At 38.2% G+C, this 26,839-nt stretch overlaps 3 protein-coding genes and 1 pseudogene across 5 annotated transcripts; 1 reads left to right on the plus strand and 3 right to left on the minus strand.

The window, feature by feature from the left end:
- Positions 1 to 938: 938 nt before the first annotated feature.
- LOC126786529 (pentatricopeptide repeat-containing protein At5g41170, mitochondrial-like) lies at positions 939 to 3,141 on the minus strand. Its single transcript, XM_050512376.1, has 3 exons — positions 1,436 to 3,141; positions 1,241 to 1,347; positions 939 to 1,026 (listed from the first exon to the last, which is right to left on the minus strand). The coding sequence occupies exon 1, from the start codon at positions 3,011 to 3,013 to the stop codon at positions 1,631 to 1,633; it is 1,383 nt and encodes a 460-aa protein (XP_050368333.1). The 5' UTR covers positions 3,014 to 3,141; the 3' UTR covers positions 939 to 1,026; positions 1,241 to 1,347; positions 1,436 to 1,630.
- A 1,986-nt stretch (positions 3,142 to 5,127) lies between these two features.
- On the minus strand, positions 5,128 to 8,258 carry LOC126786811 (trans-cinnamate 4-monooxygenase). The gene is made up of 3 exons (XM_050512742.1): positions 7,435 to 8,258; positions 6,819 to 6,952; positions 5,128 to 5,888 (listed from the first exon to the last, which is right to left on the minus strand). Exons 1-3 carry the CDS (start codon positions 8,217 to 8,219, stop codon positions 5,293 to 5,295), a joined length of 1,515 nt encoding a protein of 504 aa, XP_050368699.1. The 5' UTR covers positions 8,220 to 8,258; the 3' UTR covers positions 5,128 to 5,292.
- A 6,180-nt stretch (positions 8,259 to 14,438) lies between these two features.
- LOC126786082 (DEAD-box ATP-dependent RNA helicase 52A-like) lies at positions 14,439 to 21,376 on the plus strand. Of its 3 annotated transcripts, none has more exons than XM_050511792.1 (15): positions 14,439 to 14,837; positions 15,287 to 15,379; positions 15,468 to 15,632; positions 15,759 to 15,854; positions 15,970 to 16,044; positions 16,369 to 16,530; positions 17,147 to 17,227; positions 17,970 to 18,068; positions 18,586 to 18,681; positions 19,175 to 19,306; positions 19,417 to 19,491; positions 19,770 to 19,859; positions 19,945 to 20,019; positions 20,134 to 20,365; positions 21,346 to 21,376. In XM_050511792.1, the coding sequence occupies exons 1-14, from the start codon at positions 14,529 to 14,531 to the stop codon at positions 20,308 to 20,310; spliced, it is 1,725 nt and encodes a 574-aa protein (XP_050367749.1). In that variant the 5' UTR covers positions 14,439 to 14,528; the 3' UTR covers positions 20,311 to 20,365; positions 21,346 to 21,376. The 3 variants fall into 3 exon arrangements, with proteins under 3 accessions (XP_050367749.1, XP_050367747.1, XP_050367750.1); XM_050511790.1 differs by lacking the exon at positions 21,346 to 21,376 and adding an exon at positions 20,591 to 21,004; XM_050511793.1 differs by lacking the exons at positions 20,134 to 20,365; positions 21,346 to 21,376 and having other exon boundaries at positions 19,733 to 19,859; positions 19,945 to 19,962.
- Positions 21,377 to 23,496: 2,120 nt separating this feature from the next.
- LOC126787518 (U1 small nuclear ribonucleoprotein A-like) lies at positions 23,497 to 25,888 on the minus strand (annotated as a pseudogene).
- Positions 25,889 to 26,839: the final 951 nt, after the last annotated feature.

Genomic DNA, 26,839 nt, shown 5'->3' on the forward strand with positions numbered 1-26,839 from the left:
AATCTGGCTCAGCAGGCACTACATATTGTCATCTTAACTGCTACAAGTCGAGACTCGAGACAAGATCCAGAATTATCAGTACCATAGCTCAAAATTAAAGTACAGGTTTAACCAACTCAAACATACGCCAAAAACCTAAAAACTCAACATATTAGCAAGACTGCAAGAGTAAAGATAGTTCAACAAGTGCTTTACTGAAAATATGACTTGAGCATAGTTCTACAACTTTTCCCTCTCCTTGTAGTTCTGGAAATATCTGCATACATCTCTAGATTCAGCATGGACAGAAAAGTAATAGTATCAGCTAGAATATAACTTTGAAGAAGCTGGGAACAGAAACATGAGAATTTGGCGGCAACTGATCAGCAATTGGGAAACAATTACAAAAAAGGGCATTCATGAATAAGTCTGACTATGCAATGTCCTGATGTATAACTGAACAACAAGATGTCCAGGTGTGCATGCAAGTTGCAAATTTAGAACTTGACAAACAAAGAAAAGATCATTACATACATGAGGAAGAAAAAAAAATACAATACCTACCTTTTGTTCCTCGCAATATCATCTAGTGCCAATGTGCCACTCCATAGTGTCAATATACTATGATATCTAAGGGTCAAATGAATTTTATTTTTGCTTTGATACACAACCATTGCTCAGGTGGAATACAAAACATAGTTATGCACAGCACCATACAATCACATATAGTTTCGGGACATCAAATCATAAACACTGAATATCTGATACAAAATGAAAAGCAAAATTGACCAATATGAAAATATCATCCATCCATTCAGAATCTCAGCTCAACTCTGGTTATCAAACAACAGTATCAAGCTAAAAAAAGACTTCATTGCAACTCACCAGCCAAAAACAGCTAGAGGCATGAGACCGAACCATCCACTTGACATAAGATGGAATTTCAAATTGCAGACTCTTTTGAAGCCCCTGTGCAGCTCTGAAAGCAGCAGTCCTTTCTTCATAAATAGTCATTCTGCATTCCTCCAAAGGCCTTGCAAGGTAGCTCTAAATATACTTTGAAACATCAGTTCTAACATCTATGCAATAGACACAATGAAATAACATAAATTTCAAAGAATATATCAACTCTACCTTCCAAATGAAGTTGAACTTGACCTCAACCTATTTTTAATTGGAAGTCCGATGTCAACCTGCACTAGAAATTAGAAAAGGATTTTCTCATTACAGAAGATTTTAACCAATTATGCACATCACTTACATCATCAACATATGATTGAATTTGGTATCGCTGATAGGTAGAATGTCTTGCTCCACTTCAAAAGCAGTATTCTTTGCCTTTGGCTTCCAAATGGGCCAAATCCTTTGCTGCAGCAAATATTACATTAGCAAATACCAACAACAGTATTAAGGAAAACCCACAACAAGCCACTAGGGAAGAAGTCTGGGTTTTAACCTGTGGCATCCTCTCTGGAGCTGTAAATTTCAGTTTGTTGTGCTTCCGTCACTTTAAGCAATTTACTTGCAGCAGAGAGTTGCTGATACGTTAAGTACACAGCATAATTTGGAAGATCCGGAAACTGGCCACAACCTTGAACCTTAAATAACAACTTCTCAGCTTCTTGAATTCCCCTGCTTTGCAACAACCCGACTACATCCTTAGACCAAAAGTGACTATCAATTCTTTAGTTGATGCATGTGCAGAGAAACCACGCCTCCTCATTTCATGAAAAAGTTTCATAGCCCATGATTTCTCATGGTTATATAACAAACCTCGGATAATGATATTATAGGTCCAACCATTTGGAGGACATCCTTTCCCTCCCATTTCTGTCAGCAGCTTTTCTGCTTCAGTTACTAAGCGGTGGTAACAGAGTCCATGAATCATTATATTGTATGTTCTCACATCTGGAAGTTGGCCACAACCTGCTTGCATTTCAGAGAACAACTTTTGAGCTTCTTGGATTCTCCCCGCTTTGCAAAAGCCTTCAATAATAGTGTTATAAGTAACAGTATTGGCTAGTTCCATACGACACATTTCCGTAAAAATCATGTTAGCCTGATCAATCTGTTCATCCTCGCAATACCCGTGAATCAATATGCTGCAACTCCAAACATCAACAATGCAGCCCTTGCTAATCATAAGATTAAAAACCTGTCTTGCCTTATCCATTTGTCTCCGCAAACAATAACCGTGCAGAAGTGAGTTGTAAGTAATCGTGTTAGGCTCAATACCTCTTTGAATCATCATATCAACTGCATTTTCGGCTTTGACAACCATCCCCTCCTTACACAATGTATCAACCAAGACACTGAAGGTGATGACATCTGGAAAAACGCCTTTACTCGACATGTCATTAAGCAACCTTGTAGCTTGTTTCCACTGGCCTACATTGCAAAGTCCGTGAATCAATGAGTTGTAAGTGACAACATTCGGAGCAACACCAGCATCAATCATTTCTGCGAAGACTTTCAACGCTTCATCAATGAGTGTATCCATGCAAAAACCCTTGATAAGTGTAGTGAAACTATACACATCAGGCTTAAAATGATCTGCCTCCAGTATTTTGATGAAGATTCGGGCAGCATCACGCAGATTATCGTCGAGAACAAAGCCGTGGATGAGAGTGTTGAATGTGATGACAGTTGGTTCAAGACCCAACTTACAGAACTGTGCCAAGACAGACAAGCTGAAACCCATTTCATGCAGATGTGCATAGCAGTTGATGAGAATAGACAGAGTGTAGTGATTAGGAGCGATTCCTACCAGACCCATTTGTCTATTCAAAGAGACGACTGCCGAGCAGTGCTCCAATTTGACGAGTTCAGTCAAGATTTGATTGCAGAGTATAATAGGAGGCAGAGGACGTGAGTGGAGCATTTCGTCGAACATGTTCACGGCATCTTCAACACTGCTCACTATGGGACGATGGGTTTCTCTCGAATGAAACAGGGCTTTGAAATTGTTGATAGCAAGACAAGAAGAACGCATACCTCTTGTGCTGCAGCTGCGCATCGTCATCATCATCTTCATCTTCAGCTTCGTCTATCCTCTGCTAATGCACATCATCATCATCTGATAATAGATTTTGTAAACTATATTCCTGAACCAATATTCCACATTCAATGTCGCATTGTCGCATCACTCGCATGGTCTTTTTGTTATTGTCAATGACTGAACTTGAGTTCACGTTTGCAGCTTCAGTTCAAAATCTTAGTCTTATGTCTCGGACAAACTCGCTAACATGGCACACCGTTAGGTTTTTATGTACTTATTTACAGTAATATGTACTGTAAATATTATCAGTATTATGTACTTATTTACAAGAATGAATTACATGCTACAAATTACGATTTGATTTCATCACGAATTCACAGTTAGTATTTTTTTATCACATGATTTTCTTTCTTTTTTCTTTTTTTTTTACGAAGAAGAATCGAAATCACGTAAACGTGATTAGTATTTGATGCTTGGGCAACAAGAATGATGGTTAAGAGTTAAGACATTAGAGCTTTGTTGTGTCTTGCATCTTTTCTTTGACAGTGTCAATGGTTACTTTTTTGGACGTGTAAATTTGAAAGTCCAATGTTTTAGAGGATTTCTAGATGTTTTGGTCAAGGTTTGCATTTCATGGCTCATTATTGATGTAGACAATAAGTGTATCATGTTGAGTCATGAATGGGGTGTTACATTAATGGTATAACATCTCCTGGTTTTTAGAAGTAAAAAAAAAACATAATGTCATTTAAATATTCGTAATTATGTAACACAATATAAGAAAACGGAAAACATTTATTGGTTTTGACTGAACTCGTGAATGCATCTATCCATGATCAACAGTATATACATACACGAGCAAAATGGAAGATTACCTCGGACATTTATCTAAAGTTAATTATCTTGAATACATCATGGCAATATCTGTCATGGTTGGCTTGGTCTTCGCAGGTGTAACATTGCTTTTCTCATATGCAGCAGCTCAAATTCCTCATTATGACTATCTTCCTGATCGCATTAGCCCTGCTAAGTCTGAAGATGATGAAGCCTACGCTCCGGTTACGATCGATTATGGATTTCCACCAGAGAGTTTCGATGAATGTGGAGACAATTTCAATCTAAGTTGTGTTGATGAGATCCTTGACGGTAGGTTCAAAGTTGGTTCTCCTACTATGAACTGCTGCAATTACCTTGTGCAGATGGGATATGGCTGTCACATTAGGCTAGCGACATTCGCAAACCGAAATAATAGACCAAAAGCTTATGCGGCATTGGCTAAGAGTGCGCAGATTTGGCACAAGTGTGCATCAGTTGTTGAAACTAGTTGATTTGGTGATGATCCTGCTCCTTTAAAATCTCATTTTGCATTATATCAGTACACCACAGAATTTGGATATTTAGGATTTGTTTGGCTAAAAGCCTAAAATTATTAGCGGCACTTCAACCATAGTTTGTTTGGTACTACAGCATATGTCTTATCAATCCTTATTAAGCTTTTCAGAAACATGAATAATAGTTTGCTGCTATGTTTAAGTTGTCGATCTGTGTCTGCTAGCTCAAAACTCTTAAGTATGAGCGAATAGGAGCTAAGAACTATCATAAAATGATTTCATATACAACTACGTTCTAAAAGATAGTGACAGAACAAACAAATGCATCGATTCATATTTGAAAACTACCTATATTGTCGACTCTCTCTTTTTATTTATCTAGTAAATAACTCATTTACTACAATGGGTGAGTCGAACTCACTTCACCGCTTAACTGTACAGTGTACACATGAATTAAACAAGGGAGTCTGATAGGATGGATAATTGTTGAGGATACCTCCAATTGGCACATACGAGATATATTTGGGTTGGAAGCGTTCAGAGCAACCCCATATATTCGAAGTGAAAAAGATGTGCACGAAAAGCCCTTCTATACCACACCTTACTGCTCGACGCAAATCATGCATTATAAACAGTGCACATGAATCCAAACATTATCAAAACTTCGGGAGTTGGTAGCCTGATACTATATAGACTTAAAATGAATTGAGTAGCCATAATAATCTATCTACCCCTCTGGAACAAAAAAATAATGATAATCTATCTACCCCTCATAAAAATGATGCATAAACTTGCATTCTTAGGGTAGTTTCCAAGCCATTAAAATAAGAGTGAAGTTTATTGCAAACTTTTGAAAGCCATATGAATTGAAGTTCGTAGATTTACACAAGCCACAACATACCAAATTCATCCACTTTTGTCTCTGGTAATTTTCACATATTCAAAATTACTCAACACATGACGTAAATCGATCTCTACTGTGAATTATGCCCTTGGCTTCATAACTATGGTTGAGTGCTTCAAGATGTGCAGACTAAACTGTCCACCTTTCTCCGTCGTGTCAAGCTGAGTTTGCCCTGGAGGAGGTAAGAGCTCAAAGTTCTGGACCAAACGTCCCACGGTAATCCCAAGGATCGGCAATGCCAAAATAATCCCGGGACAACTCCTCCGGCCGACACCGAACGGAAGGTACCTGAAGTCATTGCCATTGGCCTCAACCTTGGACTCCTCTTCCAAAAACCTCTCGGGCCTAAACTCCTCTGGCTTCTTCCAGTGTGCAGGGTTGTTTGCTAGCCACCAAGCATTCACCAAGATCTTGCTCTCCGCCGGAATGTCGAAGCCTCCGAGCTTGGCATCATTGAGATTCATGTGTGGGACGAGGAGGGGGATTGCCATGCGCAGCCTTAGGGTCTCCTTCACCACGGCTTGAAGGTACGGTAGCTTTTGGAAATCGGGTTCTGTGATTTGAACGCCACGGCCTAGGACATTGTCGAGCTCATCTCTTACCTTCTTTTGGATTTCCGGGTGGTTCACAAGCTCGGCAATTCCCCACTCGATTGACCATAGTGTAGTTTCAATGGCTGTTCACCAAAAAATGTAACACGTTAGATAATTGTATGAACAACTACATTACCTCATTTGTTAACAGATTCAAACAAAAGCATTATATACATATCGATGGATGATAAAGATTTATACGAATATTGCGACCATATATACAACATTTTCAAAGTCATCGTGTTGTTGTTGGTATGTCTATGTGGCGGGGATTGGTAAGAACAAAGCGTGTTTTAAAATGTGTGATTTAGTCATTTTAGTGAAGAGTATAACTGGTTGCCATGATCACACGGGACCGCAATTGAAAGTTGACGTACAAAATCGAAAAGCTTAGGTTAACCTAATCTTGAAAATGAAACGTATCACTATATTTATATATATAAGTGTTGAACTAAAAAAACCTACCTAGTGTATCACATATATAATGTACCTAATTCAAAAGATAGTGCCTTAAGCAGCACAACAACTCGACCGAACAAATGCATACTCATGATGATCGATTGATGGCCACTTTGAGCTTTGGCCTTTTCTATCCAGATATCATGATTTTTAATGTAAAATCGAAAACAAGATGAAAGCAAAATACTTGTTATCCTGAAAATCTGATCGTGCAATTATATTGAATTTGGTCCACACAATAATACCTAGTCATCACCTAATTTATAGGCTGCAACTTGTATGAAATCTTTAAGGGTAATGTGGGTATGTGACAGTTGATAAATTTGTAATCCGATCATTTTCTCAAAAGGATGAAAAACGTTTTATAATACGAAGATATCATTCGGATACACAAATGCATTTGTAACAGCACCCATTAAGTGATTTACAACAAATCACAACTTATATTTTTAGTTAAAAGCAATTATCAGTAAGTAACGGGCACATAATTTAGCTGAAATTATGCAGCGATCAATATAAAACCTCTAGTAACATAAGTGCGGCGGACAACTTACCGGCGACGTTAATGTTCTCGACGATGTAAAGAACATTGTCCTCGTTGATCTCTCCTTTCTGCTGAGCGTCCAAGATGTGGTCAATGGCACACTTCAACCCTTCATTAGTTGTGGCTTGTGTGCTTGCAAGTTTCCTGTTAAACAATCAACCAAAAACAATGAAAATCAAATGTTAGACTTTTTCCACGTACTGTTCGCACACACAAAATTAGAAAAAGTTCCATTACATCAAAACAAAGAAAATTCTTGAGAATAATTTGTGCCATCATATATAGAACAACAAGGAATCTTCAACTCTAGAATTGTTCTTTTTGATGACATTCTATATTAGAAATTAGATAATGTAGCAATCTGGATATTAAACGACATCTAAGTAAAATAATAAATTATTTCAGGTAGATTAATTTTTAGCATAAATACCGCCATACCGCCCCATAGCACTTAATTCATTTAAAAGACGTCATGTGAAAAAACTCGACAAAAAACTGAAAGAGACCATAAACCAAATGAAATGGTTCATCTCATCCAGAAAGATTGAATGAATGCACCCAGAAAAAATGGAAATGAAATAAATTTTCTCATAATTACGACGAAAACAATCGAAAAGGTGTCTTACTTTCTCTCATCGACGAAATAGTCCTTGAAGAGCTTAATCCTCTTCTCCTTCACCTCCTTACAGATCTTCAGGTACCCTCTGAGGAACGGTCGGAGCACCGGAATGAAATCACCGTAATTATATTCGAAGCTCTGCGCCAGTCGGCTCCTCTCTCCATTCAAACCCCTCAGTTTCACAAACAGAGGATCCTCCTCGCTCTCAAATCTCCTGTCGAACATGATCCTATACATGTTGTTGTACATCATCAGCTGCAGCCTTCTTCTCAGCACCATCCCACTGGTGGCGGCCTCGGGGTGTTTCTTGACGTCCTCCACAACCGCCGCAGCCTCCGCCTCCCATCCGTGGCGGTACTGCTGCACCACCTTGTTGGTGAAGAACGGAACCGTCATTATCCTCCTCATTTTCCTCCAGTGCTCGCCGTACACGGTGAACACCATGTCCTGTCCTTTCCCGGTGAATATGTCAAACACGACGTTCCTCGTCCGGGAGCCGAACTCGATTCCCTGAGTGTGGAGCACATCCTTGGCCAGCTCCGGCGACGAGACGACGACAAGGTTGCGCTGCCCCATGCGGAGCATGAACACGTCGCCGAACTTCTTGGCCATGTCGGTGAGGTTACGGTGGTTGAGGTCATCCCCGACCTGGAGCCAGTTGCCGAACACGGGCACCGGGATGGGACCGGGGGGGAGCTTGAACTTCTTGCCACGTACCTTGGAAACCACGATGGCAACGACGACGGCGATGAAGAGACCTATAAGGGTCTTTTCCAATAGTAAGAGATCCATGGCGGGTGTGAGTGAGGGTTATGGAGGTGTTTTATTTGGTGGTTTATGAGGGGGAGGTTTTATAGAGGGTGACGGAAAGCGTTAGGTGAGTTGTGTGTGATTGTGGGGGTGGGTGGAGCCGTAAACGTGGATTTGACGGCGTTAGGGTGGGGTTGACGGAGTTAAGGGAGGAGTAGGTGAAGGTGAGGGTAGGTGAGGAGGGGGATGAGGGATCGTTTCAACTTTGATAGCGAGGATGGGGGTTTTATATGATGTGGAACCGGGTAGGGTTTTTGTCTGATGTGAATCCAGTGGATTTGTGACACGTAAGCTCGGTGGCGGTGAGGGGGATGAGGTATGGAGTGTAGTGGTTGCGGTTTTGGGATGGGTTGCGTGGGTGCTTGAGGATAGCATATGATGCTTCTCTGGCCACCATATATTATTCATGAATTTTGGAAATAAGGTAGTACGATCGAATATTTTCAAAGAAAATTAATTATTATACTTACAATTTGTGAAAGAGTACACATAGATTTTTGCAAGTTGTATCTCTCAGTTTCTTGTATTTAAAAACACCAATAATTTTGTAGTGGGAGACCAATATTAATCAAAATTCTTGATAAGTTTTATTATAAGTACAGTACCTTGTAATTATTATTTTTATAACATAAAGTTTAAAGAAACTATACTATAATGGGGTAGTAATTTCGATTTTTTTCAGAATTAAATTGAGAGAACAAAAGAGTTGATATTGATTCATGAGAATTTGATTCAAGAAAATCGAATCTTGTTAAATAGGTGAGAGCAACACCCATTCCAATTTTTTGTGTTAAAAAGCTGATAAACAATTTTACCTGATCTCTCTCTCTCTCTCTCTCTCTCTCTCTCTCTCTACGTAAGTCAAAGTACTCCAAATTCATCATGTAAGCATTAATGATTGAATAAAGGAAACACCATTAGGTTCTTGGTTTAATTAGATTGAGAAATGATATGTTTTGTATACCTAGAGAGGCCTTCACATACAAGAGAGGAAACTGAAATGCTATGCATACGTTTACCAACAGAAATGGAAACTGAAATTGATAGGCCCTCACATCTAAAACCCATATTCCTTCCCCTCCATTTCGAATTTACTATTTCACGGTTGAATTATCGCTTAAACCTTATATAGTTGTCCTAAATAGGCAAGCTAGAAATGAGAAGTCGAATTCCCTACGAATCTATGCCTTTTCTTCTTAATTATGTTGAATGTTTAGATTATTCATAGTCATTCAAAGCTTGAATAATATCCCTTAAGAGTCAATATATTATTACTTCTGAATTAGTTTGTTTATCACATCCTTATAAAGAGTACTAACTTACTACACTACTCACGCTACTGAGACGTATGTACGTACCTTTCGCATACGTACATATAATTATTAAATTACATCAACCACTAAAATTGATCTCATACTTTTGCATCTAAGTTCAATAGCAACTGATCGATATAGTTATGCACCCCACTCTCTTAGTCTAATTTGACCAGATTTACTCTATCAAATCGTTCTACACTTCTACGACAGCTTGAAAGTTTTCGTATATCTACAGAACAGCAGCTTGGAAGTTGAAATCGTACTGCATGACTATTTCTACGTAGCAGAAAGTCTAGCTGCGAATGGATAAATTACATTACTGTATTCACAAAAGTCAAATTCATCTAGCTTCTAGTATATTATCATCAGAATCTTCGGCCGCCGTCGCCGTTAGAGTAACTTTTTGACGGAGTCTATCGTTAAAAACCAGATAAATGTGATCGATTTTTGGGGGTACGTAGTCTTACCTTACAAGCTCCAAGTCATAACAATTTTACCTTCATTATTAGAAAACACACGTTCTGTATCTGCATATCTACCAGAAAGGTTCCATGCATCACGACCCAACTTCTCTTCTATATTTTCTTAATATTGATATCTCACCTTACAACTTAGACTGCCCTAGCTAACTCTATATTATACATATAAACTTACATACATGAATACACCCATCATCAAGCTAGCGACCTTATCATGAATGGCAAATTGAGATGTATTAACTACATTATCAAGATGACATGATGGATTAAGTTAGGGCTAAGATGTTGGAGTTGACAATCACACACGCCAGGCTTGATAGGGACTCATAGGAGAAGATAGAGCAAATATAGGGCCGTGTACTTGTTCGAAATTAATACTGTACTTGTTCGAAATTAATACTGTACTTGCATACACCTTCCTAAAGTTTTTGATTTCATTTAATTTCTAGTTAACTAAGAGTACATCACATGTATACACAATTGAAGGTTAGATAAGAAGTGGTATTCACGCCATCGATTTAATATTGATCGATCATAAATCGATTTAAATCTATAATGCAAGTATTTTAAACAACTAAATGTTTACTATAGATCAATCAACCCTATCTCATGTATAGATATCGCTAAGGAAGCTCTATCGCTAATTTCGTCACCCAAATCGGTCTAAAATCCAACTAAAATACGCTCAACTGATCAACAAAGGCACATGATCAGTAAGACAATAAGATGTATCTTAAGTGCCTAGTGAATCAAGTACGCATAGAATGAGAAGATTGGTTGGAAATGAGGTACGTATCTAGGGACCCTTCGATCGATGATTGATTGTTTTAGCTGTTTATTTTTTCCTGTATAAATCGTTGTAAGTTAGAAACAAAGAGAATATTGATATAGCTAGGAAATACTATATATTGAAACACACGAAAAGAAGAAGCTGGATGGCTTGGATTGGATTGGATTCGATGGTATACCAATGAACTCACATACATATATCATATCATATATGTGACTGTAAGTGGACCTTTTCCAAACCTAGAGCTAACTAAGCTCTCGATCTCACAGTCTCACCTACCACCATGGAAAGCGACGAGCAGCCGAAACCCACAATTCACAATTTAAATACATCCACCACCATGCCACCATGCACCACCACGCCTTGATCCTCCATTCTCACCATCACTCCCCACTTTCCGGTCACCAAATCGTCCACGTCACGCTCAGCTCATGCAACCACATCCTCTTCTTTTCTATTTCTCGCTTATTTTTTTCGTGTTTGATCACGACCTGGACAATTGGACGTTGCTGTACGTATGCTTTGTAATACATACAAGAAAGGGAACCGGGAAACCATCAGATTGCTTTGTCTGCGATTTGTAGATGCCGATGATTGAGGAAGTCCCTATCTGATTAGATCAGCTAATACTATAGAGTGATTGAAGAGTACTGCGTCTGCATCACGGGTAGTCTGATACTAGGTAGCTTAGTTATATTTGTCAAGCATAGATCGTTTATAGATCTAAGCTCTCGGGGGTTTATTATTTGACATGAGATAGTTTGATGACACTTGTCTTGATCGGAATAAAATCGTTTACATTTTGCCAACTCCGGTCCTTCAATGGAAAGTTGCAACTTTGGTATAGAGCGGCATACAAATATTTATAATTGATTGAATAAAATTATCACACTGACAACGATTTTATTACACTAAATTACGACATTAACAACAAAATTATGACATTCATTTTACACATTTACATATAATTGAATAAATTACCATCATTACAATAATTTGTTTAAAAACTTGTAAAATATTGTAAGTAAAGTAATTACCTATAGTAAAACTATAATTATTTAAATAATTATTCGTTTACGGTTTTACCACAATAACGACAAATTTGTAGTTATATTTGTAAATGTGGGTACCATATACTGGTGGGTACCTAAGAAAATTTCAAGTTGCATAGTACAATACTAAAACCAAACATTGGCCGGTTAACATTCTTCTTGGAATGTTGGAATAAACATTGTAGCCTAATTATGAGAAATTTGTCTATTGCCATAAGTACTTGAATATAGGGCTGTTAATCGGTTCCGGTTCCTGAAAGAACCGTTGGAACCGAACCGTTTAACAGCAGTTCAGTTCGGTTCCTAGAAAAAAAATGAAGTTATACAGTAGAACCGCACCATTTTTAAAACAATTCGGTTTGGTTCGGTTCTAAAATCTAAAATGTATAGGAATCGTTTGTAACCGTTTTGGGATCGGAACCGTTTGCAAAAGGGAGAAATTGCTTTAAACTAAAGTACTAGTTATACTCCATTTGGTGGAGGACATAGACTATGCCCTGGTTTGGAATTATCTTATCTCGAATTATCAATCTTCCCCCATTTCTTGTCACCAAATATAAGTATGATATGCTTAAACTAACATCAATCTTGAATTTAAGACAATTTTTTTTGGAACCGGAACCGTCATGGAACCGTTAGGAACCGAACCAAACGGTTCATATTCTGAAAAATACAAGAACCGAACCGTTTAAATAACACGGTTCGGTTTACAGTTCCACCGATTTTTGGCTATTTTAGAACCGTTTACAGCCCTACTTGAATACGAAGAAAGAACGTGCATGCAATATGAAGAAATTTGTGTGTATGCTCTTATGCCTATTTGGAAAGCGCGCAATAATATTAGATTTGAGGATAAGAGCCATTCGCTTATGTGCATATTCTCCTCTCTCAAGGCTTGTCTTGGCTTTTCTGCTCCCCATTTGCCGGGTTGTTTGGAATGGTACTGTAGACTATTAGTTGTTACTTGGGTTGGGAATTCAACCTACTATTAAGTCTACAATGCGCCTCGTTTAGTGCTATGGAACCCTCCAATTGCTCCTTGGGTTAAATTGAATACTGATGGTCTTGCCAAGGGTAATCTTGGGTCGGCAGCTTGTGATGGTATCTTTTGTTGAAAAAGAGAGATCTCACATCCTGAAATGTAACAAATAATGTACAATTTATAAGTGGATATATAATACTCAATTGTACTAAGGTCTTTTGAGATTAAAACACAACACCTCAAATATGGTTAAGTTCAAACAATATCGGTGCATTGGTGATCCACGCTTGTCCCTATGCAACACGATATCATAGTGAGTCTCTTTTCAATTACTTATTTTAACCGTATGGGAATTCCCCAAGCATACGGAGCCCAAATGTGGGTTCATCGAATTCCATATCAAGTGTCTGCAGTGAACCTTGGACTGTAATGCCAATTTCCGAAATGAGAATTGGAACAAACCACCAAATCACATATACCGATTTCTGATGTGGAAGTTAGATAAAACGAATTACATGTGCAAACCTAAAAATTAGATTGCACGTAAGGAGAAGTGTTGAAGATGAGAAATCTCATATTGAAAATACGACAAATAATATATAGCTTATAAGTGGATGAATAATATTCAATTGAACCGAAGCCTTTTGAGATTAAAACATAATACCTTAACGATGGTTAAGTTGAAACATTATTAGTGCATTGGTGATTCACGGGCCACATTTGTCCATGTGCAACATTTTTTGGGGGTATCCATGGTTGTTACATTGGTGATTACTGTAAAGGTTTGGGTAATCATTCAGCTTTCTATTAGGAGCTTATGGGAGTGATCATTGGGATTGAATATGCGTTCCAACATAATTGGCATTGCCTCTGGTTGGAAAGTGACTCGACTAGTGTGATTGCATGTCTTCACTCTTTTTCGGATCTGCGGGCTAAATGATGAGGCATAATCTAAAATCACAACTCATAAGACATAAATTTCCACTCTACGACAATGTCACACTTTAGTGTCATTATGACATTATGTCAATTAGTATGACTTTGACCGAGAACAATAAAACATTTCTCCTTCCCAGAATAATATAGAATAACATTTATATTCAAATGAACAGTCTCGTTCACACGGTCAGTAGCTGATCATGAAATTCATGTTCAACTACCATTGATATAAATCCAAAAGTAAGGAGAATCTTTTTAAAATTAAGTTATTTTGTTTTCAACCCTTGAATTTACATCCAATAGTGGTTGAATATGCATTTTATGGTCATCTACTGACCGTTTGAACAGAACTGTTCAAATGAATACTTGGCATTGTTGTGCATTTATATGTTTTGTATGTTTTGTCCAACATTCTAATATAGAGATATATAAGTCATGATTTTAACCATTCACATCTCTAATGTTTCATTTGATTTCCCCGGACCCGGTTCTATCTTAGTAGTTTGCTTATTCGGGAACTGGCCCATCAACTTGAGGCCATAAAGCCCGCAGAGGCCCCAAAACAGACCCATAGCCCACCCAAGCGCAGCACTTTGAACATTAAAATGATCCTATAAGCTTTGAGATTGGCCAACCGCGAGCCTCTCGTTCTTCTCCAACACGCGAACTCACTCGCAGTCACAGTCGCAGTCGCCGCATAAATCCGAGCCTCCCAAACTCCCCCGTCAAAACGATGTCGTATGTGCCTCCGCACCTCAGAAACTCCACCTCTACAACTACCACCACCACCACCACCACCTCCGCCGCCAAAGCCTCATCCGCAACCGACGTTGATCGCAGCAAGCTCTCCTACTCCTCCAACTCTCACTCCAACCACAACGACAAGTCGTTCGCCGCTCCGTTATCCTCTTTCTCCCACTCCAATGGCTCTCGCTGGAGCTCCGCCGCTCACTCTTCGGCCAACCGAGCTCACTCCCCGCCGGCCTCCGTCGTTCCTCAGTGGAAGCCGTCGGAGCGCGTCCTCCGAATGAAGCCGGAGCTGGTTCGAATCCTCATCCTACTTCCTTCGCGTTTTGGTTTCAGCTCCAATTTCAGCTTTCGCAGTTTTTGAATTACTGAAATTGATTAGCTTAGGTTTTCACATTCGCTATCACCGTTCTAATTTAATTCTGTTCATAATTTTCATGCTGTAATTTGAAGTAGGATTCTGAATTTCGTGTTAGGATTTTTCAAATTTAAGCTAGTGATTTTTGCTCTTAGAGTTTTTAGTTTTTACTTCTATTGGCGGTTAATTATGAGTATCTTCATCCTCTATTTTTAGGTAGGAATTTTAAGGGAGGTGCCGATAGTTAATTACGATTTATTCTTGTGATTATTAGGGAGGTGTTTATAGTTATGCATAGTCGCCTCCGAGGTCAAGTCTGATAGCTGGAGTTTATGAATTAGATGAGTTTTATTTTCCCTGTGTTGATGTAACGTCTATATGTACAGATTGAGGAGGTGTGTTTGCGGCTTAATTTGGATGTTTCTGTTAGTCCTGACTCTGCTCCTCCCCCGGCACCCATCGAGTCTTTTACAGATATGGTGAACCTTCATGTCAAATGAGATTTGTTTTTCTGATTTGGCTTGGAGGAGTTAATGAACTTGCACAATTATTTGTTTGCTATTTCAGTGTTTGCACCCTAGCATTATGAAGGACATAGCATTTCACGGATACACTATGCCGACGCCAATTCAGGCTCAAGCCATGCCAGTTGCTCTGAGCGGAAGGGATTTATTAGGTTGTGCTGAAACTGGTAGTGGTAAAACTGCTGCATTTGCAATTCCTATGATTCAGGTTTGAGTCATCATACTTGGCATTCTTATTCCTTTTTCTTTTTTGTTCGACAGAATCATACTTGATATTCTTGTGTGGCCTAGTATGTGGTTTTGTTTATTATTTATTTTCGTTTTTACTGTGCAGCATTGTTTGGCTCAACCTCCGATTCAGCGTGGTGATGGACCACTAGCATTGGTACTGGCCCCAACTAGAGAGCTTGCACAACAAATAGAGGAAGAGGTAATATATCTGTGGTTAAGCTTATTGATGTTGATATGAGTTCCTAGGTTTCGGTTTGAGTTTTATTTCTTTATACTTTTCATCAGGTGCTAAGTTATCATCTATATTCTTGCAGGTCAAGGCTTTTAGTAAATCTCTGGAGTCATTCAAAACTGCAATAGTTGTGGGTGGAACCAACATATCTGAGCAGGTAGATGACTTCAAAATCTGGTTATGGACAATTGTATTGTGCCATGGGAAGGAAAATTCATCACCTATTATTTTTGTCATATTGATTTTATATTGCCAGCTAGGTGTGTGTTAGGAATCCAAATGATGTAACTCGTGTATTATAGTTTTCATATATGTGATTATTTTTACTACCCCTCTGCACCCTTCTTGCTTTCTCCTCTACAAAGACTGATAGCTGCTTCTCTCTCTCTCTCTCTCTCTCTCTCTCTCGTCTATTTAAGTTTTATGGAACATAGTACGTCCTCTTAATATCTACTGACATCACTCATATATGAAATGATAGAGATCTGAGCTCCGAGCAGGAGTTAATATAGTGGTTGCTACTCCCGGAAGATTTATAGATCACTTACAACAAGGAAACACTTCTGTATCAAGAATTTCATTTATTGTTCTAGATGAGGCTGATAGAATGCTTGACATGGGTTTTGAACCACAGATAAGAGAGGTATAGACTCAACTTTTCTTACCCTCATATGTTTATTTTAATTATTCTTACTAGTTTATGCCATAGTGTCACAGTGGCTTGCTTTTGGCCTAGGATTTGTATTTTAGCTCATAGTGTTTGTGCCCAACTTTTTCATCATATTGCTTTAGTATTTCATCATATTGTGTTTTTGCCAACCAAAAACAGCAAGTACAGTACTGAATATGGATGTCTATTTACTTGTTTTTTGTGATAATGACATTTTAAGAGAAAATGTTTATCAGAAAAAGCTGTGAAGTGATAATTATCCTTGGTGGTATATAGAGTCTATGTCTGTAGAATTTGTGTCATTTACATATCTGTACTTAATGAAACATGTTCATTGTTTTATAAGAAACATATTATACATAAAATTGACTATTTCTTCAACAATAAATTGAATATCTGAGACCATATATTCTTTCAGTAACCTGCTATGTGAGATTATGCATCTACAAGATGCAATCCCCAACCCTATATAATTAACAAGTATATTACGGAGGCTAGGGGAGTGAATCTTCTTGAGTCTAAAGTCTAAACCACTATACTCTGAGTCCCTGTCATTGACATCTTTACATGCTTTTATTTTTTTGTTCAGGTGATGCGGAACCTTTCTAAAAAACATCAAACGTTGCTGTTTAGTGCAACTATGCCTGAAGAGATTGAAGGATTAGCCCAGGTAAGATTTCCCTTAGATGAGTTTTTGAAAAAAGTGTACAATTAGAATAAAAAATGGAAAGGCAATAATGAATAATGGGTAAACCGTACACCCTATGTCAATGCTATAACTGGCACTGGAATCTAAGTGTTTCATCACTTTTATGAGTACTAATTTTTTTTACCAATATGTTTTTAGATCTATATGGCGCATAGTCTTATACTGCTCTGATGTGAGCAGAGTTTCAGCATGTAGAATCAATTTGGGAACTTTTGTCTTATGCAACTTTTAGTCTTTCAAAATATGCATTCGCCTAACCTTTGTTTTTTTAACAGGGAAGGCACTACAGTAAAGTCCTTACATGAGTTATGACTTATGAGATCCGGATATTTTCCTGATATACATAACCTATCTGCACTCAGTTCTGTTTCTTATTTAAAAGCCCAATCCTATTTTTCTAGGCCCCATTTGTCCTATGTGCTTTGTTTATTTTTAAAAATATTGAAATATTCTTGTTGAAAATATAGAAATAATGATAGAAAATTTTTATAACATAATTTATCTGGAACATTAGAAGGTCTTGAAAGTTCTATCAGAAATTAATACTGGATTCTTCCTTATTACTGTAGATCAGTAGTATTCTCCATAATTAATTTGTGGTTTTTATTAATATGGATACTGTGCCATCTTTGCTTTACACAGCTAAATTTGTCATGGAGAATATTGACAAAGACGTATCCTGCCTTCTTTCCTCCACCTGCAGGAATATTTGACTAATCCAGTGCAAGTGAAGGTGGGAAAAGTAAGTAGCCCTACAGCAAATGTAACTCAGAGTTTGGAGAAGGTTCCTGACAGTGAGAAGGTTGGTTCAGACTAACACAAGAATCATCTGTGTTTCTAAAACTATCTTTTAAGTGTACAGCAATTTTTATCTACTGGGGTGTGAGGTGGGTGGGGGGGGGGGCAGGGTCTCTGCCTTTATGTTGTTTTTTGGCTGTTAAGTCACTTACTCAGTATTCAGTCACCTTTTTTCCGATTGCATTCAGTTGTACAATGCATAACATTTTCAGTGTTTTAGAAGGGTTGGTTGGATGCTGCCATGATATTAATCACCCTTCTAGGTTGATTGAGACGCTTAGTTATTTGTAAGTTAATGTAGAATTGTAGATTGAAGTTTATGGTTAAAGAGTTGTAGGTGGTCAGTTAGTTATGTATTCTTTAGTTGGAAGTCCTTTTTCTTTGGATATTGTTGTGCTTATTACCCTTATCTTGGGTAAACATATTGTGTAAGTAAAGAATTTGTTTATCAATTAAGCTTTTTTCTTGTGTGCTGCTCAGTTTGTCTCAAATTGCTAAATGATGGTCCTTTGTCTTTGTAGACTGATCGGCTTCTGGGTTTGCTCGTAGAGGAGTCTTCTCGAGCTGAAAGAGCTGGACATCCTCTCCCCTTAACTATTGTATTTGTTGAAAGGAAGGTATATAATGCTTCATGCCCTAATCACTTGCTTGGCTATCTCGCCTTTTCAAGTTATTGTTTGTGGCTTCATGCCTATAAACAGTTTGTTTGTCTGAAATGGCTTTAGAAAATAAGTCGGCTAACTCATTTATGGATTGCTTCAGAAAGGTGAGGGTCATGCCTGAGAAGGGAGTGTCAGGTCCATTTTTGAATTTTCAATTCCACTTTATGTACTAGTCCAAATCTTGGACAGTGTCTATATTTGAATTAATGTTGTGAATAGAAGAAAGATGTTCAATTAGGACTTTATGGAGAAATAATTTGTCATTTAAAAATATGTATTTTTGAAACCGATTTTTTTTTTCTAAATTATTCTTTGATTCTATTTGTTAAATGTATGATTATACATTCCCACCAGGAGTAGTTAGCAACAATCCATCCAAACTTTGGTGCAACTTTATTTTCTTTTGGTACTCGTAAAATTTTAACACCAAAGTTGGGTCTGCATGCAGACACGCTGTGATGATGTTGCTGAAGCTTTGGTAGCACAAGGTTTGCATGCAGTTGCTCTTCATGGTGGACGTACTCAAACTGAAAGAGAGGCTGCTCTGCGTGAGTTTAGAAAAGGCACTACCAACATTTTGGTTCGTCTTTTTTACTGATTTTCCTTTTTTTTTTTCATTTATTCTGCTTGAATGCGTGGTAGTTTTTAGAATATTTATGTCTCTTTATCAAATAATTACCTTGTATTCAGGTTGCCACCGATGTTGCATCTCGTGGTTTGGACGTCTCAGGAGTGGCTCATGTTATCAATTTGGATCTTCCAAAGGTATATCCTGTCTTAAATGAAATCTTGGTTGAGTTATATTTAGAATCTATTGGCCCAGCATAGAATCCGAAATTGGAGAGTCCAGTCTGAGTTTCAATTACCGATTCTGTATTCAATAGGTGGTGATCTTACCACATCTAGATAGCTGGTACAATCAAATCTCGACTTTTGATCATAAACCTAGCCTAGTCTTTTCTCTAGTGTGGTCTTTTCAGTTGCTATTAATTTTGTTGTGAAATAGCAAACCTGAAGCTTCAGTTATGGCTACCTCAATATAGAGCATGGAAGATTATGTACACCGGATAGGACGGACTGGACGAGCGGGATCAATGGGGAATGCTACTTCCTTCTACACTGATCGAGATATGGTACTTCCTGTTTTCACCTTCACGCTGCATGTATCTTTTCTTCCATCCACTTGGAACTTATGATTTTATTGATGACACTCTGTAGTTCCTTGTGGCGAATATAAAGAAAGCACTAGCTGATGTGGGATCTGGAAATGCTCTGGCTTTCGCTACGGGGAAGGTACAGATCTTAAGCTATTTATAAACATTCAGTCTGGATGGTTTTGTTCGAGGAAAAAAGGAACTTCTTTTATGACATTTGCAAATCATGAAGATTTTTTCTACTGACCATTAGACTGCAAGAAGAAAAGAGAGAGAAGCAGCTGCTGCTCACAAGCAAGCTAGGGTTACTCTATCCAAGTCTTCAAGTATGGGACCCACATCAATAAACATTGAAGACAAGTATAAATTCATGGTTTCTGACCCGGACAGTAAAAAAGAGGGTGCAGCAGATAGTGCTTGGGACGATTAATGAAGTCCACCTTCATTGTGGTCAAGATTGATGCTTGATGCCTCAAGGTTTTGAGGTTAGCAAGTTTCTCTCTCTCTCTCTCTCTCTCTCTCTCATATTTCTCACTGTTTGTCTATTGTATTCTCGCAACTTTGCTACAATCTGCACTCCTTTCTTAAAATCCACACCCCTTTCTTTTGTGGTGAAGTTACTTCAGAACATGAGTATGTGCTTTCTGTTTATGCATGCTTTCCTGCAAGTATGCTGCAGTTTACTGATATAAGGAAAGATTCATCTGCAGGCATGTGCTTCTAATTGGTGTTCGGACTACAAGTTGATAGCTCCTTGTAAGTTTGCCTTATTGGAGCTGTTACTTTACATCATTGATGTACCTAGCACCTGTACGAGGACTAACTTGGTCGATACTTTCAGATATTGTAGGGTTGGCGTGTAGGAGTTCTGCATGTGTATATCTTAAAAAATGGATGTTTACTTAGGGATATTTGTTAGTGCAAAGAAATACTTTGCCCGATAATGGGGTCTCTAAAGGCATATGATTTCAGTTTCTCATCACTATCATATGCATTGTTCGATTTGCTTTACGCTATGTGCTCAACAAATGTTGATTCTGTGGTGCTTCAAAATCTGTAAATTGTGAGAAACATTACACCATATCAACCCATGAGATGACTATTTCGTTCGTTAGTTTCTGGTATTACTTTTGGCACTGCCCATCAAACATGGTGCATGGGACTGATGAGAGAGAGGCAGTGTTTTCTTTGTGTGGCGTCTGTTTTGAAACTCTTGTCATACAGCTGGTTCAGGGGTTTACGACCTCAATCAAAATAAGAAAGCAAAACTCTACCATTTACAAATGAGAGAAAGATTGGTGTTTTGAAGCTAAAGACCTAAGGTGAGAAAGGAGGGTGTGCGCAATTTTTCAATGTGCTACTGGTCTAAGGAACATATATAGTTTTTGTATACGCGCTTTTTGTTCATGCTTGCTGTCCTGCAAGTATCCTGCAGTTTACTGATCTCAGGAATGTTGATCTGTAGGCATTTGCTTCTAATTGGTGCTCGGACTGCATGATGAAGACTATATATGACTATATGTTCCTCGTAAGTTTGGCTTCTTGAGCTGTTACTATACATCACTGATGTACCTAACACCTTGGACAAACGTAGTCGATACTTTTAGAGACTGTATGGTTGGTTTGTAGGAGTTATGTATTGCATATTTCTCAAAAATGGATGTTTACTTGGGATATCTATAAGTGCAAAGAAATACTTGGCCCGATAACGTGATGTTTTCTTGGGATGTTTACTTTGAGTGCTGCATTTACATTATTGCTGCGTATGATTTAACAATTCCTCACCACTATCCTATGCCTCGCTTGAATTAGTCTTTATAAGATGAGTTGAGTCTGAGGTGAAAGCTTGCGCACCATATCAACCCATAATATTATGATTTGTTAACTATGCTGTATCATTGGCATTGCTTTTGAGTTTTGACATTGGCCATCATCCATTGTGCAGCGATATCCATATCGAGTCTTTCTTTACCTTTGTGCATATACAGTACTAGTATGTCTCAGATGTTGAATGCTAATCAGGAAAGTAAGTTTTAAAGAGATTTTATTGGAAAGCCTACCTATGTGATTGCTAGGGGCGCGATAATGGAGTTGTGTTATACAGCTCGTGAAAGGACAAGTATACAGCTAGTGGAAGGATCAGTGAATTTCTCGAAACAATCTGATTAGTATTTGTGGGTCTTAACATCAGGCAACCATGATATAGAATTATCGAAATGTTAGGGGGTTGAGATGAATATAAGAACAAACAATTGATATGCTTAGCAAGTTGTCTGCACTCTGCAAGTTTTCCCACAAACTTGATGGATGTTTTGTACTAGCAATATGAAAACCTCTAATCTCAAGTCTCACATAAGCCTGCAAAAATTAACCCCAAAAAAAAAAAACATAAGCCTGCAAAAGTCACAAGGCAAAGTACAAAGCTAAATATAGGCCATGAAGTGCGCGGGTTTGAGCAGTCCACAAAGATTCCAACACACAAACCATACAATCAGAGTCAATAGCATCGCCAAGTCTAGTGCGTAGATCTTCTTGCGCCTTTCCCAGTTGTTGTTCAAGCTGCGAAAGTTCATTTCTCAACTTGAATACAGCTTCCTCCAGCCGGCGAATCTCCCTACAACAATTTTTTCTGATCCAGTAGGCCTGAGCATATAACCAAAGAAATTCCTAGTAGCTTGTTTCAAATGATCCAACATGAAATCGACATTGAGTCCCCAATTTATAATGTCACGACATGCATCCCTCCAAATTAGAAATGTCTCCTCATTCTTCACTTCTTCAACCTCCATGCTATACAGCACATTACCAAACTCCTCGATCTAGATATGCTTCTGACGTGCACTTAACCTCTCTGCAAACAAGGTAGAGAAACTACCTCCACCGTACAGTACTTCTCAGCAAACTTAGTAAGAGGAGCCACAAACTCCGATGGAACTTTTCCACCCTCAAATGAAGATTGATCACCACTCAATGGACGTGCAATGTCGTCAATGCTTAAGTGATCCCCAGAGTCAAAAAGAGCAAAAATGTTTCTGAACCGCATTTCCAAATCGACCACCAACTCTGTCCTAGATTTGTCTGAAGTAGGAGTGAGGGAACAAACTGAAGCATCATCAGACAAACTTAATCTCCGCCAATTTCGCTTTCCTTTACTCCCCTTCCTATCAATGGCGCCTTCTCTAATCTCTACAATCCTCACAGCGGATAGCTGCTGAAGACCCTATTTTAGCATGCAGTACACCTGTGTCAATGTGAGGACAAGGTTTTCTCACTTTTCCAACTGAAGCTTCATCACCACCACCATCATCATCCTTAATGCTTAGGTTGCTTGATCCGGCAACATTTTTCGGGGAATCGGACGCAACCCACTTCTCCTTTTGAGGAGCCCTAGCCTTCTTTTTATTCTTCTTCTCAATCCTTCAGTTGCATGATTCGGCAACATTCTCCTGGAAATCGGACGCAACCCAAGCCCTACCCTTCTTTTTATTCTTATTCTTCATTAAGTTCATAAAACTCTGGAGGAAGAGGAGCAGCAATGCTAACAGAGTAAAAGGATAATATATATAAGGACAGAAACTTTCCTCCATCCGAGTAGCAAAGACCTAAATCGTACTGTCTACTTCTTTGCATATGTACTCAACATTGAATTTTGCACTGTCACCTTAAAAGCCTGGAGGTTCTGCATTGCCATTGATGATTGCATCTCATTTTCATACTCCACAAAAGCAATACCTGGCTTGCTTCCACCATTCTAACCTCCTTAAAACCAGGGTATTGACAGAAGAGCATTTGCAGCATCAATGGAAGTTGCCTCGTGAGGAAGATTCTGAACAAACAGAATGTTGTTTGGTGGTGCAGGGGCCTCGGGCACTTTGACACCACCAGGATATGGTATTTGGGAGAGCTGTACCTGGTCAAAGGGTTAAAACTCACATATGAGAAGATGCTTATAATGTAATTCCTAGAAGTGCATCGGGCTAACAATTCAACCAAACCTACAGAGCTTAATGAGTTCACATATGGTAAAGGTTTCATTACTTATCAACAGAGCAAATGCTCAAGCCTAAAGACATTTAAATGGGTAGTGCAATATTCAAGCCCAGTCAGATGGGGAAGGCTGAACTAGTTATAATTAAACAGTTGATTTCACAATTCCATCACCGTGTTTTTTGTCTTATCAGATGACCCTTGATCAATGAACAAAACCAAATTTCTTTATGAGAGGTACTTGTGTATATTGTAAAATCAATGATTTCTCCTCATTGTAATGATTTGTGTATTGTTTTATAAACATGCAAACTACCCAACACTACCACAAATAACTGAAATAGTTTTTTCAGCTCAAAGAAGGCCACATGAAGAATATATACATTAAACAGATAGATATCCAAATGAAATATTAAGGTTTATAGAAAGATAACTTGAAGAAGCGATTTCTCCTAAAACAGAAAACACGATTCTTACCGGAGGTGCTCCACCATAGGCACTGGGATACGCAGGATTGAGACCCATTCCAGCTTGGTTAGCATCCTGCTGTTCTTTCCGTTTTTTCCCTGAAGAAAATTGAGCTTTAAGCTATATGAAGCCATATATCGACCATAAATATATATAGCATTTGCTTCGTTAAACAATACATCATACTATAAGATAGTCAAATAATGCATAAACGCAAACAATATGCAGGGAATGGGGATTGCATATGTTACTCCATAGTCTCCATTATCCATAAAAGTTGACATGGTTAATTGGTTAGTCTAATAAATAGATTATAATGATATTCTAAATCCCCGGCATCATTTATTGTGGCAAGACATAGTCTGTGGAACTGTAAATTTAATCAGTAAGACAATTTGAATGATTATCATGATATTCTAACCCCAACTCATCATCAAAATGTGGCATGCGAAGAGAATGATAGACACAACAGAACAACAAACCAATCATATAACTGACCAAGCTTTTCAGACACTAATATCCAAAAAGAAAGTACACATATACCGGAGGAAGAAAATAGAATATCAGAATGCCCTTACCCTTACCCTTCTCCTCATGCCTCTTTCGTTTTTCACGTGGAACAAAAGTACCATCAGCCTTTGCTATTATATCTGATTTCGTCTTGGCATATTGTATTTTCTGCATCAACCAACATCAACAAAACTATATCAGATAATCGAAATCAGCACTTATACTGATCATAACTCATTGTATCATATACAACAATAGTAAAGAACACATGATTAGTCTCATGGGACGACGTGGCACACATGCATGCTTCCTCAACTGTGATCAACCAACCCCAATCCCTATAGCAGCAATGCATTTTACAGACACCTAAAACTCACATCATAGCAATTTAATTCAACAACAAACCAAGTTAATACACTACACCTCAAATTAACCAAAGCTGTAAATTCAAAATTAAGAGCAGTAATGAGATTAGGAGTAAGCTTGTCGTAGAAAGGGAAGCTCTGCATTTGGCGAATGGCATTGGCGGCAGAAGAGACGTCCTCGAAGACGACCCAAGCTTAAGGCCTTTGTGCTTCAGCGTCTTGAAGGCCAGCACAACCAGAACTGCGAGAACATGGCGTGCAGCGTCTTCTTCAACTCGTCCAGCTTGATAGAGATTGATATGGGCTGGGCTCATTCTTTTTGATGCCCAACTTTAAGACGTACATAGGGGTAAATTCGTCTTATGGGTAACATACGTGGACGTATTCAATCGTTTTCGGCGCAAATTCGACCTCTCAAGGCACGTTTCCAAGCTTATTCTTGAGTTTAGACATATCAAAACCTTGAATTTTAGTCGGAAAGAGGTCGGATACGTTCGGATAAATGCAAGAGATGATTGGATATATTGTGAAAAGACAATTTTATCCTTGCGCGTTAAATGTTTTCAGTTCCATGGCTGGGCCAGTTTTGGATTGCTTAGGCTAAGGCCTCTTTTGGGCCCTCAGTTATATTTTTGTTTTTACAGACTTGTATTTCATGTATAGGGTTTTATTAGCCATTTCGAAATAAAACATAGGTTTTTGACATCGGTATTCATTAAGGATATATCAGTATTATCGGCACATATTGCTCTTCTCATTCAGATTCTACCTCTATATCGTACAAACATCAAAGTTCGATTGATCAGAATAAATTGATTTACATACCTAAAATAAGAACAATCTAGAAATGAATCCTAATTAAACTTCTTGACGTCGACAGGAAAATTGATTTTGTAGCTCTCTCCTTCTGCTCTTGCTTCACGGTGGATGAGAGACAGTTTTGATAGAGAAAGCAAGCAAATTTTGGAGACGTGGATGGAGTATTATACATGGGGGTGGTTTGTGAATTGTGATAGCCCTTAATTTTATCATGTTTAAGAAAATTAGTATTTGGAGGGGAAAAAAAGGATCCTTCTATTGGCAGTTCCATAAGGGTTATATCCTTAATTAATATACCGATAAGAGATAAGAAAATAGCAAGATAGCTAGAGATCTTTCGTCTTCGAAGGGATCAGACCTTCGATGCTTAAAGTGTTCCTCTTCAAAACAGTACATACCCCTTATATGAACTAGATACACATTCTAGTATACGACTCTTAGCCACAACCCTTAGTTATCAAAGGAAATTACCTGCCCGATAAATATCATAGAAAACAACAACTCAATCAATAACGTAAAAAACATTAAAACAACTGTAGATCATGTTTCTAGGCAGATGAACCCATTCAATTATATATCAAGGAGCTACATACCAAGTACTTACTATCAGAATTATATAGTGTTGAAGCTCAAGGTGACTCGTACATAAATCTAACAATTATAGTTAAAATTTAATCAATTTTCTTCACCAGAAATGAATTCAGTAGGTCAAACTAAATGACTTGATTGATCAATAGTTATTTCATCTTAAACCCGCCAAGATCATCTTTGTTTTGTGTTTTCCTTGAAACAAAAAGCCAGGCCCAAACA

Source organism: Argentina anserina, chromosome 3, assembly GCF_933775445.1.
Source record: "Argentina anserina chromosome 3, drPotAnse1.1, whole genome shotgun sequence".
Classification (NCBI taxonomy): domain Eukaryota; kingdom Viridiplantae; phylum Streptophyta; class Magnoliopsida; order Rosales; family Rosaceae; genus Argentina; species Argentina anserina.

Bases quoted from the DNA above. Each gene is read 5' to 3' on its own strand.
- LOC126786529 (XM_050512376.1), bottom strand. From the start codon at position 3,013: ATGAAGATGATGATGACGATGCGCAGCTGCAGCACAAGAGGTATGCGT.
- LOC126786811 (XM_050512742.1), bottom strand. From the start codon at position 8,219: ATGGATCTCTTACTATTGGAAAAGACCCTTATAGGTCTCTTCATCGCC. The intron at 6,953-7,434 runs GTAAGACACCTT...ATTGTTTAACAG, and splicing joins TATTTCGTCGATGAGAGAAA to GAAACTTGCAAGCACACAAG. The intron at 5,889-6,818 runs GTAAGTTGTCCG...TTTGGTGAACAG, and splicing joins CGAGAACATTAACGTCGCCG to CCATTGAAACTACACTATGG.
- LOC126786082 (XM_050511792.1), top strand. From the start codon at position 14,529: ATGTCGTATGTGCCTCCGCACCTCAGAAACTCCACCTCTACAACTACC. The intron at 15,855-15,969 runs GTAATATATCTG...ATATTCTTGCAG, and splicing joins CACAACAAATAGAGGAAGAG to GTCAAGGCTTTTAGTAAATC. The intron at 20,020-20,133 runs GTACAGATCTTA...ACTGACCATTAG, and splicing joins TGGCTTTCGCTACGGGGAAG to ACTGCAAGAAGAAAAGAGAG.